At 49.8% G+C, this 19110-nt stretch overlaps 1 protein-coding gene across 1 annotated transcript; it reads left to right on the top strand.

Moving 5' to 3' along the window:
* The first annotated feature begins 6049 nt into the window (after positions 1 to 6049).
* RASSF2 (Ras association domain family member 2) lies at positions 6050 to 18487 on the top strand. The gene is given in 11 exon segments (XM_079328991.1): positions 6050 to 6111; positions 7981 to 8056; positions 8660 to 8761; positions 8763 to 8812; positions 10736 to 10809; positions 12452 to 12600; positions 13557 to 13658; positions 14441 to 14492; positions 15805 to 15926; positions 17003 to 17100; positions 17258 to 18487. Coding segments are annotated over 11 exon segments (951 nt in total). The 5' UTR covers positions 6050 to 6055; the 3' UTR covers positions 17328 to 18487.
* The last annotated feature ends 623 nt before the right edge of the window (positions 18488 to 19110 follow it).

The raw sequence follows: 19110 nt of genomic DNA, 5'->3' as shown, positions 1-19110 counted from the left end.
GAGGGTCAGGGGAAGCTCTCCCTGAGTTTGAGGCTGAGTCCCTGGGGTTTGGGGCTCCATTGTCCTCTCTTCCTGCCACAAAGGGCCTCTCATCCCTGCCAGCCCTGGAGATGCTGCTGGAATATCAATCCTGACCCGGCCCTGCTCCCTTCTGCAGAGTCAGTGCTTCCCTCAGCCAGATGGCTCCTCCAGAACTTCTCATATTTTACATAGAAATCCAAGAAAATCGGGGGGAAAGGCCCATTCCAGTCTGTGCCTGCAGAGACGCCTGTTTGGCTCAAGAAACTGCTTTGATTATTTCTTTGTTTTGGGGTTGTTTTTTTTTTTCTTTCGTGTGGGCTGTTTCTAGGCAAATTCCTTAAAAAGAAAAACAGCCCAGAGAAGCCACAAAGCACTGGGAAAGGTCAGGAGCAGACAAAGGGGGAGGGACACGGCCCCTGCTCCTCTGGAATAGAGTTCCCCCCAAACTCCCCCCAAACTTCACCCCAAACTCCCCCCAGACCACTGGGACTGGACAGGCAGGATGGGACCCTGATCCTGGGAATGCTGAGCTCTGGGTAACTGTGAGCCCCAGCTGCAGCTGCTGCTGCCAGGCACTTTTTATTTTAATTCATTTCCTCCCCCATCCCCTTCTCGGGGGCGGTTTTGGATCTGGGTGAGATCCCGCGGCCGAGGTTGGGCCCCATCCCAACAAGAGAAGAGCTGAGGGTGCTGCCTGCATGGCTCTGGCACTGCATATCCCAGGATTTGGGGCTTTTCAAGGCAGAAACAACTGCTCCAGCCTGTGGGGTGCAGCACACAAAGCTCCCTCTGGGAATTCTGGACAAAGCTGGAGCTGATAGTAAGAACATTTCCAGCCTGGCTGTGTGGGATGGGGATTCCTTTGGGATCCTGGTGGTGACAGTGGGTATGGGGCGCCCTTTGGGATCCTTTTAATGGCACCAGGGATGGAGAATCCTTTCAGATCCTGCTCCTGACGTGCAACCCGGGTGGAGCCGGGGTGTCCTTTGGGAGCCCAGAACCTGCTCCAGGGATGTGGCTGGAGCATCCTCCGGGATGTGCGGGCGGGGACAGCCCGGCTCCCGATGCCGCATCCTCCGGGGTCCCCGGCACCCGGAAAGGGATCCCGGGGCCGGGATGTCCTTCGGGATCCGGGTTCCGGGATGACCCCGGCCGCGGGTGGGGGTGTCCCCCGCGCTGCCGCCCCCGGCCCCGCCCGCGCCCCTCCCCGTCGCGCCCCGCCCAGGGGCGGCCCTAGGGGACACCGGCTGGAGCGGAGCGGCACCGGCACCGGCACGGGGTGAGTGCGGGCGGGATGGGGCGTCCTCACCCCCATTCCCATCCCCGTCCCCATCGCGCTCTCCATCCCCATCCCCGCACCCTGCGCGGGGAGCGGCCCCGGGGCTGAGCCGCGCTCCCCCCGCAGCGAGCGGAGGCGAAACCCGCCGGGAGCGGGGGGGACCCGCCGCCACCCCCGGTGTCCCCTCGGCACCCCCGGGCGCCCTCGGCATCGCGGGGCCGGAGCGGCCGCAGCGCCCGCGGCTCCCCCCGGGCTCGGATCCTTCTCCCCGGGGCAGAGCCGCCCGCCGCTGTCCCACCGCGACCCCCGGGACCACCGGCTCCTCCCGGGGGGCTCCACCCCGAGCGCGGCCCCTGGGTCCCCTCGCCTGTCCCCGAGGGACCCGGCACCCCGCGGCATCTCCGGCGGCTCCGCCAGCGCTCGGCGCTCCCTCCTTCCCCTCTCCCTTTCCAGGACGGAGCAATCGGGCTGGAGAACAATAGCGGCGCTGGAAAACAATGGAGCAGCCGCACCTCCCCGCGTAGGGATGCGGGCCGGACGCGGGGCAGGAATCGCAGCCCAGGAGTAGCGGCCGGGCCGGAGGCAGCGCAGGATCCGCGGGACGGGGTGAGCGCTCCGCCCCTGCCCGGCACCGCGGAGGCTCCGCGGAGCCCTCGGGTGATGCTTTCCCACCCAGCCCCGTGCGATCCCAGCGTCCCTGGGCCGCTAAAAGCCGCCCCGGGCTGCGGGGAAGGAGCGAACATCGCGGCCTCCCGGGATATTCCCACAATCCCTCGGGGGATGCCGGGGATGCTGCCCAGGCTCCCGGGTGCTGCGGGGGGCGGGACTGAGGCAGCAAACCCCCCCAAAAAATGCAGATTTCTTTGCGGGAGCAGGGAAAGAAAAATCGCTGTCCCGCTGAAAACACTGCTTTGGGGGGTTTGCCACTTTTTTCCTTGTTTTGTGGTGTTGGAGTCCCGGGAGCTCGACAGAAGCTGTGGCTGCGGGGTGCAGGGATGAGGGAAGAATTTTCGGAGGGCTGTTTTTAGGGAGGGGAGCGAGTCTGGGTTCCGTGGGGTCCTGGGAGCAGCCGAGGGGAGGCAGAGAGGGTCAGGGCTGTGCTAAAAGCGCTTTGCAAAGCACCAGGAGCAGCTCGGGCTGGGCAGGGCACGGCGGAAACGCGTCAGCTCCGAGAGGGAAACTGAGGCACGGGGAGCAGACACGGTCCCAAAATGTCACGATTGAGCAATGGAGCAACTTCCACTTTGCCAGCGCTTTGATTTGGGTGATTTCCAGTTTTTCTGGCGTGGTTTTCAGCCTTTTTCCAAAGCCACGGCGGGATATCGGGGGTCGCAGCGCCTGGGGAATCTCCAGGAGCCGCCTCTCCCCTCCACTCCCAGCCTGGTTCTCTCCAGACCCAAAAAAGGAAGAATTTGCCCCTTTCCTGAGCGCTAGGAAGGGGATGTGATGACGGAGGCGAAGGTGGCAGAGCCGGGGCGTAAACAGGAAACGACTCCTCGGCACGGGAGGATGAACCTGCATTTTGGAGTTCCCCTTGCACCCCAAAATTGGCCCTTTTTTATGGCTGCAGATCACTCCCGTGTCCCCTCCGAGGGAATTGGGACTTTGGCTTCGCCCCTTGGCATCACCAGGATGCTCTGGAGCAAAGCTCCGAGTGGTACCAAGGGCTCCACCCTGGGCTGCTCTAGGAAGGTTGTTTTTAACTTACTTTGGTGTTTTTGCTGCTCTAGGAAGGTTTTTTTCACTCATTTTGGTGATTTTGGCACCATTTTCTCATTTTCCGTGTCCTTTAATCCTCTGAATGTCCTCAAGAGCTTTTTATCTCTTGCCAGGGGACACTCACGAGGGGGATGCTCATTCCTGCCCCTCTCAGATGGGACCCCCAAATTTAGGGCTCCACACGCAGCTGCTGCCCAAAACCCCAAGGGTTTATCCCAAACCCCTGAGCCAGCTGTGAAATCCCATTTTTGATGGATAAACAGGATTATTCCTGGGTTTGTTCCCTGTGGGAGGATGGAGACAGGAAAGGAGGCTGCTGGCTGCAGGGAGAGGGTTGGTGCTGGATTTTGCCAAATTTCTCCAAATTTCTCCCACTTTTGCCAAAACCCTCATTCAGCTGCTCAGGAAACCCAAAGATTTTTCAGGTCTTCCGCGATTTTTCGGTGCCGACTTTTTCTTCTGCTTTTTCTCCGGGCGGACCCAGAGCCCCAGGGCTGGGCTGGGCCGATTTCCTGCCCTTCCCCTCCTGCTCCAGCTCCAGCTCAGCCTCGTGTGGGGTTTCAAACCTGCCACAGAAGATTTTTTCCCTTGCCAATCCATTTTTTTTTTCCCCAGAGATTCATCCCAACGTGCAGGATGGAGCCCCAGGATTGCAGAGGCTTTAGATTTTAGATTTTAGACCCATCCTCTGACAGCTTTTACCACCTTGCCCTGGATTTTGGTGTGGATTTGGGTTTTTTTCTTTCAGGAAAAGTTTTGGTTTTTTTTTTTTTTTTATTTGGTCCCAGGGAACTGAGAGGAAGAGATGTGGGAGGTGGAAATACAGCAGCTTGTGGAGCAAATGATTTCTGCTCACCTCAGTTTCTCCTCTAGGAGAAGGGAAGGGAGGGAAAAGACCCTGAAAAATGAAATCCTGTCTAGGATTTCAGCCAAGGAAAAGCACGACCCCAGAAGTCCTTTCTTGGTCATTCAAAACCATCCCAGTTCCACATTCTGAGGTCTCTTCAACACCCGATTTCCAAACTGTTCTGAACCCATGAGAACCCCAAGAGCTCCACCCCAAACCTCATTTTAATTCCATTTTATATGGTTCAAAAATCCCACCTGAGACCTAAGCTAGGACCTGCCCCAAGATGGGATTTTGGGGACTTCCCAAGGGTTTACATGGCCCAAAAATCCAGCTGGAATCATAAAAAATAAAGCTGCAGGATCAGCCCAGCAGCTCTGGCTGCTTGGAAAATTCATCCCTGGAGCCGCGCGGGGCTGGGACGGCCCAAGGCAGGACCTGGACTCGCATGTTCAGAGTTTTGTAGGATGAAAAAAAGAGGGAAATAATCGGAGAAAAGGAACAATTCCCATTTTCCCCCCGCCCTCCCGCAGCTCTGGCTTCCCTGGGACACCCGCGGATGCTCCAAATGCAAATTTCGCGTAAGGTTATCTCCGCTGGGATTAAATTTTCAGTGAGCTCGCGGCGCCTCCGCCCTTATCTGATCTCGCTCCTTCCCCCGAGCAGCCGCGCCGAGCCCCGCCCGCCCCTCCGGAGCCTTTCCAGCACGGCGCGGGGGCGGGGGGGGGAGTATTTTATTTTTTACTTTTATTTTTTATTTTTATTTTTATTTTTATTTATTTTAATTTTTTAAATTTTTTTTTGTTTTTATTTATTTCTATTTACTTTTATTTTTATTTGTACTTTTATTTTATTTTATTTTTAATTTTTTAATTTTTAAATTTTTATTGTTATTTTTATTTTTATTTTTTACTTATTTTTTACTTTATTTTTATTTTAATTTTATCTTTGTGTGGGTTTTTTTTGTTTGTTTGTTTGTTTGTTTGTTTGTTTGTTTTGTTGGGGTGGGCTTCCATTTCTATTTCTATTTCTATTTCTATATTTCGATTTCTATTTCTATTTCTGTATTTCTATTTCTATCATCTCTATCATCTCTATAATTTTATTATCTCTATAATCTCTATAATTTCTATTATCTCTATTATTTCCATTACCTCTATCATTCCCATCATTCCCACCATTCCCACCATTCCCATCATTCCCATTATCTCATCTCTATTATCTCTGTTATCTCTATTATTTCATTCCCACCATTCCCATCATTCCCATTATCTCTGTTATCTCTATTATCTCTATTATCTCTGTTATCTCTATCATTCCCACCATTCCCACCATTCCCACCATTCCCATTATCTCTGTTATCTCTGTTATCTCTATTATTTCCATTACCTCTATTATTCCCACCATTCCCACCATTCCCATTATCTCTGTTATCTCTATCATCCCCACCATTCCCATTATCTCTGTTATCTCTGTTATCTCTGTTATCTCTATCATCCCCACCATTCCCATTATCTCTGTTATCTCTGTTATCTCTGTTATCTCTGTTATCTCTATCATTCCCACCATTCCCATTATCTCTGTTATCTCTATCATCCCCACCATTCCCATTATCTCTTATCTCTATCATTCCCACCGTTCCCATTATCTCTGTTATCTCTATCATTCCCACCGTTCCCATTATCTCTGTTATCTCTATTATCTCTATTATCTCTATTATCTCTGTTATCTCTATCATCCCCACCGTTCCCATTATCTCTGTTATCTCTGTTATCTCTGTTATCTCTATCATCCCCACCGTTCCCATTATCTCTGTTATCTCTGTTATCTCTGTTATCTCTATCATCCCCACCGTTCCCATTATCTCTGTTATCTCTGTTATCTCTATCATTCCCACCATTCCCATTATCTCTATTATCTCTGTTATCTCTATCATCCCCACCGTTCCCATTATCTCTATTATCTCTGTTATCTCTGTTATCTCTGTTATCTCTGTTATCTCTATCATCCCCACCGTTCCCATTATCTCTGTTATCTCTGTTATCTCTATCATTCCCACCATTCCCATTATCTCTGTTATCTCTGTTATCTCTGTTATCTCTGTTAATCATCCCCACCGTTCCCATTATCTCTGTTTCTCTGCCGCTCCCTGAGCTGTCTCTGCTCCCTCCCCAGCTCCATGCCCCGGGATGGAGCTCGGCCCAGGGGACGCGGTTCCCTGCGGGAAAGACAAATTCATCTCCAGGTGAGGGGGGAGGGGCGGGGTGCGGGATTGCGGGGGGTGGGGGATGGGGGGTGGGGGATGGGGGGTTATCTGTGACCTGGGGTGGGTAACAGGGTGTGTAAGGTGTTATCTGTACCCCAAATATGCAAAATAGTGCAATACCCAAAAGTATCTAACAGCACAGAACAGTGGCTAACAATAAATAAAAATATATAATAATGTATAACTATATATAACAATATATAACAATGTATAACTATATATAACAATATATAACAATATATAACAATGTATAACAATATACAACAATATATAATAATGTATAACAACATATAACCATGTCTAACAGCATATAACAATATATAATAATGTATAATTATATATAACAATATATAACCATGTCTAACAGTATATAACAATATATAATAATGTATAACAACATATAACCATGTCTAACAGCATATAACAATATATAATAATGTATAACAATATATTACAATATATAACAATATATAATAATGTTTAACAATATATAGCAATATATAACAATATATAACACTATATAACAATATATAACACTATAAAAATATATATAACAATATACAATATATCACATGTAACAAATTATGGTATCTATCAATATCTAACAGCATATAACAGTATCTAACTATATAAAGCATTATCAACACAATAACAACAATATCAACAATGTAAAATAATAAATACAATATATAACATATTATCTATGACGTATAGCATACAAGATTTCTTTGAGCTAAATAGATAATATATTAATTTTTATATATTTTGCATATATAATATATAGCATATAGCAATATATAACACTATATAACAATATATAACATTATCAACACAATATATAACATATTATCTATGAGCTGCAATATACAAGATTCCTTTGAGCAAAATATTTAATACATTAATTTATATACATTTTATATATATAATATATAGCATATAACAATATATAGCAATATATAGCAATATATAACAATATATTTATATATTTTTATATATATATATATATTTTGTATGTATATAATGCATAACAGAATGTAGCATTATAAACACGCTATATAACATTATAAAAAGGCAATTTCTTTAACAAAAAAAAGCAGTTTTTGGTGAGATTTTCAATTTTTCCTTAGGAGTGTGGCCAAATGCTTTAAAACTTCCCATACAAAATGGTTTTTGCTGAAAAAATCCTGATTAATAATCATTCTTCTGTTCTTAGGGGGAAAAAAAAGTGAATTTGGGGAGATTGAAAGGGAGATAAAGCAGAAATATGAAATTCCCCCCTCTCCTACCCCAGATCATTTATTTCACTTTTATTTTCATATCAATCTTTATTTCCACCTTTGAACATTTATTTTTTTGTAGATTTTTGCCCTTGTTTTTGCCTTTATTTGTATTTTTATCACGAGTTTTTGCCCAGAGCAGAGCTCAGAGCTTTGACATGAGCACCTCACCCGGGATCCCTCGTGACTCCAGTGTGACCCCCAGAAAACTGATTTATTTTCCAGCCTCATGACCAACTGCCCCGAGCTCTGATGGGGTTTCTTGTGCCTTTTCAGAAGATTTGTGGGGACATGGTCATGGGGAGCTTCTCTCCTTAGATGTGGCTGCAAAATGTTGGATCCCCAGCAAAAACCTTCAACAAGGGAGGTCTGGAAAGACCCAAATGTGCCTCAAATGAAGCAAATTTTGTGTCCTCTCAGCCAGGGAATCAATTCCTGCTCCACCCTGGGCAGCTCAGGGGTCACTGAGTGATGCCTGCAGCATCTCCCCCCTCACCCCAAACCCCATCTCAGCATTTTTCCCCATTTTTTTCCCATTTTTTCCCCATTTTTTCCCATTTTTTTTCCCCAGGAATGAGCTCCTCCTGCACCTGAAAACTTACAACATCTACTACGAGGGGCAGAACCTGCAGCTGCGGCACAGGGAGGTGAGAAATGCCCCAGGCAGGGGGGAATTGAGGGAATTGGGGCAGAGAATCAGGAGATTATGGGATGGTTTGGGTGGGAAGGGACCTTAAATCAGTCCTGTGTCACCTCTGCCATGGCAGGGACACCTCCCACTGTCCCAGGGTGCTGTGACTGCCAGGGTTGGAGCAGCCACAGCTCCTCTGGGAATTCCATCCCAGCCCCTCCCCACCCTCCCAGCCAGGAGTTCCTTCCCAAAATCCCATATCAGCATGGAATGGTTTGGATTGAAGGGGAGCTTTTGGATGGTCTCATTCTGTGGGTGGATACAGACACCTCCAACCACCCCAGGCTGCTCCAAGCCCTGTCCTTGGACTCTAAACTGGGGAGACTGGATCTGATGGATCCTCCCAGTGCAGAATTGGTCCCTCCCTGTTCCCATACCCTGAGTTTTCCATACTTTGTCCCTGGCTGTCCCCAATCCTGATTTACACCAGCACAGCTCCCAGGAAAATCTCCCCCTTCCCAACCCCAGGAGCAAGAGAAAACCCCCAAAATCACAGCAAATTTGGGTTGGAAAAGATGTGCCAGCCCCCATTCCCAGCTTTTCCCTGTGTGTGCTGCAGGAGGAAGGGGAGCTGATCGTGGAGGGGCTGCTGAACATCTCGTGGGGGCTGCGCCGCCCCATCCGCCTGCAGATGCAGGACGACAACCAGCGCATCCGCCCGCCCCCCCTCCTCCTCCTCCTGGCACTCGGGCTGCAACCTGGGCACCCACGGGTGAGTCGGGGCCACAGGCAGCCCCAGAGGGCACCCAGGGGGCCACAGGGTGCACTGAGACACAGAAATGAACTCAGGGAGCCACAGGGTGCACTGAGACACAGAAATGAACTCAGGGAGCCACAGGGTGCACTGAGACACAGAAATGAACTCAGGGGGCCACAGGGTGCACTGAGACACAGAAATGAACTCAGGGAGCCACAGGGTGCACTGAGACACAGAAATGAACTCAGGGAGCCACAGGGTGCACTGAGACACAGAAATGCACCCAGGGAGCCACAGGGTGCACTGAGACACAGAAATGCACCCAGGGAGCCACAGGGTGCACTGAGACACAGAAATGCACTCAGAGAGCCCCAGAAATACACTCAGTCCCAAAAATGCACTCAGAGAGCCCCAGAGTACACTGAGACACAGAAATGCACTCAGAGAGCTTCAGAAATACACTGAGCCCCAAAAATGCACTCAGAGAGCCCCAGAAATGCACTCAGAGAGCCCCAGAAATGCACTCAGAGAGCTCCAGAGTACACTGAGCCCCAAAAACACACTCAGAGAGCCCCAAAAATACACTCAGAGGGCTCCAGAATACACTGAGACCCAAAAATGCACTCAGAGAGCCCCATAAAGACCCTCAGCCCCAAAAACACATTCAGGCAGCCCAAGAAATACACTCAGGCACCCCAGAACACACCCAGAGAGCCCCAAAAATACACTCAGCCCCAAAAATACACTCAGCCCCAGAAATACACTCAGCCCCAAAAATGCACTCAGAGAGCCCCCAAAATACACTCAGGCACCCCAGAAATACACTGAGCCCCAAAAACACAGCCCCAAAAATACACTCAGCCTCAAAAACACACACTGCCAGCCACAAAACCACACAGGCACCCCCAAAAACACGGACACACATCTCTAAAAACACACCCCCAAAACCACAGACACACAGCTCCAAAAACACCCAGGCACCCCAAAATCACAGATACACAGCTCCAGAACCACCCAGGCACCCCAAAAACAGCCCCAGACTGTCAGGGTGTGCTGGTTGCACCCCCAGCTGCCTCCTCTGGGTTTTTTGTCCCAGCTGGAATCAGCAGCTGAGGGATGAGGGACAGAGATTCCCTGGATTGGTGTTTCCTCTGAGGCCCCACAGGGACACAGGGACACAGGGACGGGGACACAGGGACACAGGGACACACAGGGACACATGGAGAGGGACACACAGACAGGGACACATGGACAGGACACAGGGACACACGGGGACACATGGGCAGGGACACACTGACAGGGACAGACGGGGACACATGGACAGGACACAGCGACAGAACACAGGGACACACAGACAGGACACACAGACAGGGACACACAGACACATGGGCAGGGACACATGGACAGGACACACAGGGACACACAGACAGGGACATGGGGACACACAGACAGGACACAGGGACAGGACACACGGACACACAGACAAGGGCAGACAGGGGACAGAGTGACACAGGGACAGACAGACAGGGACACACGGACAAGACACACGGGCAGGGACACAGGGACAGGTACACAGGGACACAGACAGGGGACACAGGGACACACAGACAGGGACACACAGACAGGGACACACGGACACACAGACAGGACACATGGGCAGGGACAGAGTGACACAGGGACAGACAGACAAGGACACACGGACAGGACACACGGGCAGGGACAGAGGGACACCGGGACAGACAGACAAGGACACACGGACAGGACACACGGGCAGGGACAGAGGGACACAGGGACAGACAGACAAGGACACACGGACAGGACACACGGGCAGGGACAGAGGGACACCGGGACAGACAGACAAGGACACACGGACAGGACACACGGGCAGGGACAGAGGGACACCGGGACAGACAGACAGCCGCTCTGGTGTCTCTGCAGCTCGGTGCTGAAGCCCAGCACTCTCCCGGACATCCCGGTGACGGACGGCGAGGAGAGCCCCGGCAGAGGCGCAGGTGAGCCGGGCTGGGACCCGCCCCGAGCCCTCCCGCTGCTCAGAGCCCCAGGCAACAGCTCTTCATCCACTTTTATTTGGGAAAACACAGCCCAGGCTTTGCCCTCCACTCCAGACAGTTCCCATCTTGCTCCAGCTCAGCTGCTCCCAAAGCACTTGGATTATTTTATTCACTATTTCCCCAAAACTCGATCTTTTCCAGCCCCAATGATTCCCTGATTCCCAAGTTTGTCCTTTTTTTTCTCGGGGAAGGAGCAGCAGTAAAATGTGGGAGAGCTTGGAAGGGACCGAGGGGATGGAGCAGAGATCCCTGGTGGGATTGCAGGGAAAAGGAGGAAAAGGAGGATGTTGGAGCTTCCCCTTCCCGTTTCGGGAAGAAGAATGGGAGCATTGGGAAGCGTTACCATGGGAAGTCATCGCTTTGTCCCCAGGGTTTGTCCCCTCCCGGCTCCTCCTCTCAGACTGGGACGAGCCTCGTTAACCCCTTGTTAACAGAGGAGCAGAACCCACCGGGAATTCCCGCAGGGAAAACCCTCTGCATGCATTTTCCTCGTTCAACTCTGGCAGATGTTCTGGTTTTTTGGATATTTTGGGGAGCTGGGGGGTAGAGAAGGATGAGATCATCCTTTTGAGAGGAGCTGAGCCCTTGCCAAACTTGATCCATGAACCCCCACCCGTGATCCTGCAACTTTTCCCTTTTTCTTTTTGCTCTCCCCACTCACAACACTTTTCCCCCCTTAATTAAATCTTTCCCAGGCAACGTCCACCCCACGATTCCCCTCAGCTTTATGGCCTCAATCCTCTGCCAGCACTTCAGAAAAAAAAGGCTTTTATTACATTTTCCCCTAAAATCCAGTAAAAATCAGTTCCCAATGTTCATGCACAGCTCCTCAGGAGTGCTCAGTCCCCGTGAGTGCAGCTCCTGCCAGAGATTTCTCCCTGCTGCAGACATGCTTTGGATTAAAACACCCAGAGCTGAGCCTGAGAGGTTCATTAAAAATAGATGAAGAGCTGGTTTATAATAATCTGGATCCAGGCCAGTTTTCATGCAGAGATCTGAGGCTCTGCCCTCGTTTGCCTGCTCTCATTTAAAGGGAAGGAAAACACAGAAAGTTAAATTATGGAAAAGAGAGGGAAGATACTCGTGTTCCCAGGAGAAGGGATTTTATCCAGGTGGCAGCAGGGATTTAGGTGGTTAATTCTGAATTAATGACTTTCTTTGGGAGCTGGGGGAGAATAAACAGGGAGCTGGGGGAGAATAAAAAGGGAGCTGGGGGAGAAATATCCGAGAGCTGGGGGAGAATAAACCGGTTGCTGTGTCCTGGGGAGTTTGTAGAGGTGAGAAGTTTGTTCTGGGGGCGAGTATTTCTGCATCCATGAGGGACTCCCAGGGGCTGTTTTGCAGCAGGGAAACTCTGCAATCATGGAATCTCCTGAGTGGGAAGGGATCACAAGGATCTATGACCCAGGGCACACCAACAATCCCACCTTGAGCTGGGCGCGTTGCTCACAAACACACAGAGCCGGGCGGTTTTCCCGATCCGCGCACCGCCGTGTCCGCCCTCCAAACGCTCCCCCGAGCTGAAGCAGGGTGCCCCCCGTGCCCCCAGCCCCATGGCCAGGCTCCCCCGGGTGTTTTGCAGCCCCCAGGCCGGCGGACGAGGCCCCGCAGCTGATGCGGACGCGCAGCGATGTCGGCGTGCGGCCCCGCGGCAGCGCCCGCACTCCCGGCGAGCAGCGGCGGCTGCGCCGGCACCGCTTCTCCATCAACGGCCACTTCTACAACCACAAGGTGAGCCCCTGATGCCCCGGTGGTTTTCAGGCTCTCTGCTGCCTGGTGTGTAACTCTGAGGCTTCCTATTAGGTGGGTGTGAAGGCAAAGCTGGTGAGAGTCCAAGTTAGAAATATGATTTAATAGAAAAAAAAAAAGGAGGAAAATAAAATGCATGCAATAGTACAAAAGAAAAGCACTGACAGAGTCAGATTAGAACCTGGCACCCTGCTAGTTAGGGTGGTGGGAGCAGTCCAAGTGAAGTGGTTTGGTTGAAGTAGTGATCCCATAGAAAGGTCTGGTAGCTCTAATCCTCTAGAAACCAGTGGGTAAGGGCTGCTCTAGTGCTCCAAATCTCAGATTTTACCTAGATAGGAAATGTTTGTCTCCTCCCCCTGGCTGGAGCATCTCCTAGTGGGATGATGGAATTTTATCAACCATGCACTGGGACTTAATGGCCATTAACAGGAGATATCTCCTGGAGGAAGGATGTGGGAAAGATAAAGATGATTGCCCAGCTGGTTTTTAACACATGGTGATAGAATACAGACTTTTGGTTCACATCCTGCATTGAACCCAGGATAACATGTTAGTAAATTCTCTTCACAGGGTGGTTGGACAAAACAATCCCTTTCTAGCTAGAGAATCAAGGACAGCTGGTACCCAAAAAGCAGAAACAACAGCGAGGGAAAGGGGGCAAACCAGGAGGCTGAGATTTCATAGCCTGGGGCTGTGCTTGGACAATTGACCCCAGTGGGTAGAAGAACCAAAAGTTATAAAAGTGTAAAATCCATGACCAGGATCCATCTTGGATTGGACTTGGGTGCAGCCCAGCACTGCCCACGGTGGATCCTTTCATTAAACACTGAATTTATTCCTTTAGCTCTGCCCAGTCTCTGCTCCAGCTCAGCCTCTCAGACCCCTCCAGGATCCTCCTGGGGTCCGGGCAGGGGTCTCAGTGCTGTTTGTGCCCCCAGACCTCGGTGTTCACGCCCGCCTACGGCTCCGTCACCAACGTGCGCATCAACAGCGCCATGACCACGCCCCAGGTGCTCAAACTGCTGCTCAACAAATTCAAGGTGAGGGCTGCACCTCCCCTCAGCACTCCTGGGCTGCTCTGAATGCAGCTTCTGCTGTGTTGAAAATAAATAAATGTATTTTTATATTGTATTGTATAAACCCTGCATTCCGATTATATTAATATTAATATTAATATTAATATTCACATTTACATTTATTTTTGCATTTAGATTTATATCTATCTATACACATATATATGTATATTTATATTCACATTTACATTTATTTTTACATTTATATTTATATCTATATTTATATCTATATCTATATCTGTCTGTATCTATATCCATATCTATATTTGTATTCATATTAATATTCATATTCACATCTACATTTATTATTTATTATTATTACATTATTTTAATAATGTAATAATAATATTTATTTTAATTATGTAATTAATTTTAATATTTATTTTAATAATGTAATAATAATATTTATTATTATTACATTTACATTTTTATATAGGTGTATATTTCTATTTATATTTATGTAATTTGTATTCAGATATTATATATATGCATTTTTTAATATAAATCATTATATTATACTTATAAAATTGGCATTCAGATTTTATAAAATATTTTAATATAGAATATATAACCATTTTAATACTTTTAATATACAATTTCATATGAAATATTTAATATATAATATTGCATATAATTCTATAAAAATATTTTATATAAAATTTTTATCTATAAAATCTATACCCTACATATATAGAGGGTATACCAGGGCAGAACCTGTCCCTTCAGCAGAGCTTTGTATCTCCTCCCAGATTGAGAACTCTGCAGAGGAGTTTGCTCTGTACATGGTGCACACGAGTGGAGGTGAGTGCCCCAAATTACCCTGGGTGTGAGCACCACAAACCCCTGGGTGTGAATACCCCAAACCCCCAGACATGAGCACCCCAAACCCCTGGATGTGAATACCCCAAAACCCTGCACATGAGCACCCCAAACCCCTGGATGTGAGCACCCCAAACCCCTGGGTGTGAATACCCCAAAACCCTGCACATGAGCACCCCAAACCCCTGGATGTGAGCACCCCAAACCCCTGGGTGTGAATACCCCAAAACCCTGCACATGAGCACCCCAAACCCCTGGATGTGAGCACCCCAAACCCCTGGATGTGAGCACCTCAAACCCTGCACATGAGCACCCCAAACCCTGGACATGAGCACCCCAAACCCTGCACATGAGCACCCCAAACACCGGGATGTGTGCACCCCAAATCCCCATCCTGAAGTGCCCCAAACCCCTGGGTGTGAATACCCCGAAACCCTGCACATGAGCACCCCAAACCCCTGGATGTGAGCACCCCAAACCCCTGGATGTGAGCACCTCAAACCCTGCACATGAGCACCCCAAACCCCTGGATGTGAGAACCCCAAACCCCTGGATGTGAGCACCTCAAACCCTGCACATGAGCACCCCAAACCCCTGGATGTGAGCACCCCAAACCCCTGGATGTGAGCACCTCAAACCCTGCACATGAGCACCCCAAACCCCTGGATGTGAGAACCCCAAACCCCTGGATGTGAGCACCTCAAACCCTGGACATGAGCACCCCAAACCCCTGGATGTGAGCACCCCAAACCCTGCACATGAGCACCCCAAACCCCTGGATGTGAGCACCTCAAACCCTGGACATGAGTGCCCCAAACCCCTGGATATGAGAACCATGAACCCTGGACATGAGCACCCCAAACCCTGGACATGAGCACACCAAAACCCTGCACATGAGCACCCCAAACACCTGGATGTGTGCACCCCAAATCCCCATCCTGAAGTGCCCCAAATCCCTGGACGTGAGCACCCCAACTCCCCGGACATGAGCGCCCCAAACCCCTGGACATGAGCGCCTCAAATCCCTGGGTGTGAACAATTGAAACCCCCAGACATGAGCACCCCAAAACCTTGGATGTGAGCACCCCAATCCCCTGGACATGAGCACCCCAAACCGTTGAGTGAGAGCACCCCAAATCCCTGTATGTGAGCACCCTGAACCCTGGACATGAGCACCCCAAACCCCTGGATGTGAGCACCCCAAACCCCTGTACATGAACACCCCCAACCCCGACCGGGAGCGCCCCAATCCCGCGGCGCCGCCCGTGCCCAGCCCGCGGTTCTGGCGTTGCAGAGAAGCAGAAACTGCGCGGCAGCGACTTCCCCCTGCTGGCCCGCATCCTGCAGGGCCCCTGCGAGCAGGTCTCCAAGGTGTTCCTCATGGAGAAGGACCAGGTGGAAGAGGTCACCTACGACGTGAGTGTCACCCTCAGGTGGGCTTGGAAAAACCCGGGGGGGTCACAGGATTGTGGAGTGGTTGGGGTTGGAGGGATTTTAAAACCCGTCCAGTGGCCCCAAAACTCTGGAAATGTTGGCCTCAAAATCCTGGAGTGCTCAGCCCTGAACTCTGGGAATTCCAGCCCCAAAAAGTCGGGGATTTCAGCCTTGAAAATCTGGGAATTGCAGCCCAAAAATCCTGGCAATTTCAGCCCCATAATCCCGGGAATGTTGTGACTTAAACTCCAGGAATTCTGCTCCCAAAAATCTGGGGGTTCCAAGCTTAGAACTCTCAGAATTTCAGCCTGAAAATCTTAGCTTCAAAATCCTGGTAATTTCAGCCACAAAACTCTGGGAATTTCAGCCCCAAAATCGGGGAATTCCTGCCTCAAAATCCCGGGAATTCCAAGAACTCTCAGAATTCCCTTCCATGGCAGGGACACCTCCCGCTGCCCCTGGTGTCTCCAAGCCCCATTCAACCTTCCAGGGATCCAGGCGCAGCTTTTTTTGGGAATTCCATCCCAGCTCCCGCCCACCCTCCCAGGGAGGAATTTTTCCCCGATGAGCAGATACGTGCTGGGGCTGCAGGAGCTGCTCTGCTCCGGTGGGAACTCCCGATCCTGCGGGAAACTCCTTGTTCTGTGTCCCCAGGTGGAGCCTCCCCCGCCCTGTTGTGCCATCCCCAGTCTGATCCCGGCTGAGCTCGGTACAATTGTTTTTCCAGCCGGGTGGGAGCGGCTCCCTTGTGCCATCTGCTGGCTCTGAAATCCCGGCTCAAACCGGGAATTTTTGGGGTGAATGAGACTCTGGGGATGCTCAGACAGAGCTGCCTCTCACAGCCAGTGGGTGAATTAAAATAAATAAACCTTAGGTGGATCTTTTTTTTCAGTAATTATCCAGTGCTCGCTGGTTTACACGCGCTGATGGTCACAAATGTCTTTTTTTAGGGTTTGCTGCAAAGTTTTGGGATACTTGGTTAAATCTAAGGAGAGAATGGGATGAGGGGATCAATTCATCACCCTCTTCACCATTCCTGCCACTCCTGTCCCACCTAGGTCGCCCAGTACATCAAATTCGAGATGCCCATCCTCAGGAGCTTCATCCAGAAGCTGGAGGAGGAGGAGGATCGGGAAGTGAAGAAGCTGAAGCACAAGTAGGTGGGGCTGGGGGGGATGTCAGGAGGGAAGGACATTCCTGGGGAACTGCTTTGCTCCCAAAAAATTCATTTATGTAGCCCTGCATCCCCAATGCAGGGTTTGCACTATTGCAGGGTTTTCTGCTGAAAAATCCCTTTTTTCCTTGTGCTCCAGGTACTCCATCCTGAGGTTGATGATTGAGCAGAGGCTGGAGGAGATTTCTGAAGGTCCAACAGCCATGTGAGAGTCCGTGGGATGTGCTGCACCAAATCCCAGCCCCAAAACACTCCTGGTGTCCATCTGGGCAGCTCCAGCCCTGAGCCAAACCCCCTCCCACGCTTCACCCCCACAGAATCCTCGGGGGCTCTTCCCAGGAAGAGCTGGCAGCAGCTTCAGCCAAAACTTTAAATCCCTGGAAAACACAGGGAGAAAAAAAAAAAAACAACAACAAAAGAAATAACAATAACAAAAAAAAAAGAGGAAATCTGTGAGCAGCACAAAGGCAAGGATGGGCTGAGTGAGGGCTGCCAGCATTCCAGAACTGGAATTTTGGGGGCTCAATTTGGAAGTGCCCAATGTGGCTCTCAGTGAAGGACCTGCTGCAAGAGGGCACAAAAAATTCCTCTTTTTTTTTTTTTTTTTTTTTTTTTTTAGGAGAAAAGCACATTCCTACCGCAATAATTCACAGGTGTTGGGAGGATTTTGTAAATCCAAAGGGTTGGCTGAGATTTCTGGGGGGGATTTAACCCTCACCTGGGGGCTCACAGGTGGATTTCCAGCACAGGAGAAAATCCCATTTTTTTCCAGCACCTTCCCCAACCCTGCATCTGGTTGTGCGGCCCCTCTGTCCCCTGCTCTAATTTGCACTAATATTTAGGATTTTTAAGAAAACCACAATGTCAAACCTCTCTGGTAGCTGTAAATGCCAAATAGGTCTCACAGGGATGGCTGAGGGCCTTCGAGCATCTCGAGGGATGCTGGGTGGGAAAGGGGGGAAGGCAGGAGGAAGGGGAGGCAGAAATAAAGAGGATTTTATTTTCCAAATCTCATTTTCCAGTGTTGCCAGCAAATTATTCTGGTGAACCCAGGACTAGGCTGGCTCCATCACCAGCAGCAGCTGGAAAAATCTCTTTCCTCCCAGGCTAAACCAGCAATATCCATTTTATACCTCGATGTGAACTAAACCTCTGACTTTCTCCCCCTCCCTTTGAGTTTTTGCAATGCATCTTTGTAATTTTTTTTTTTTTTAATTTTAATGGTACCTTTTCCACCTTTAACTCATGTTTGGGAAAGTGTTGTACAGCGAGAGGAGTTTTTGATGTGTTTGAAGGATGATTGTGGCACTGCTGCGTGGATTAACAAGGAAATAAAATAAAATATGTAGCAACTTAATGCAGAATGAAACCCCCTGAGTCAGAGCCTAGCTTGTCCAAAATAAATCACTTTGTGTGGATAGAAATGCCATGGAAATGAGTAAAAAATGAGATGAGGGAAAAGAGTAAAATCCTGCCTGAATCCCATGGAGAGATCTCCCAATGAGAAATGTTCTCACCTAGATATTCAGACTCACATCTAAATTTCCAGAGGATTTTTGGGGAGTATTGGGGTGACACACTCTGAACTCTTGTGTCCTTTAAGGACAGCTGGATCAAATAATCCCTCTGGTAATAATAACTAAGCACTCCTGTGCACAACAGCCACACACGGAGGAGTTATAGTTCTGATAACACTGAGAATATTTGGAATATGGATGATTTATCACCGGCTGGCTCCATCCCCTGGGTATTTCTCTCCCGGAGGTAGAACCGGGGTGTTTCGGTGTCCCAGCCAGCCCATCGCGTTATCCCTCCCCGCAGGAGGGGCAGGACCTGCCGCTCATCCCAGCGGGAAACCCGCAGCCAGCCCAGCCCGGCGGGCACACGGCAAGAGCCAGCGGCGGCCCCGGCGCACGGGTAAGGGCAGCACCCCCGCATTTCTGGGGTGCAAAGAGAAGGAATTGGGTGCAGAGAAAGGGGAAAATCAGAAGG

This window comes from Erithacus rubecula (genome assembly GCF_903797595.1).
Source record: "Erithacus rubecula genome assembly, chromosome: 29".
NCBI lineage: Eukaryota > Metazoa > Chordata > Aves > Passeriformes > Muscicapidae > Erithacus > Erithacus rubecula.
This window is presented reverse-complemented; position numbering and strand designations above follow the sequence as displayed.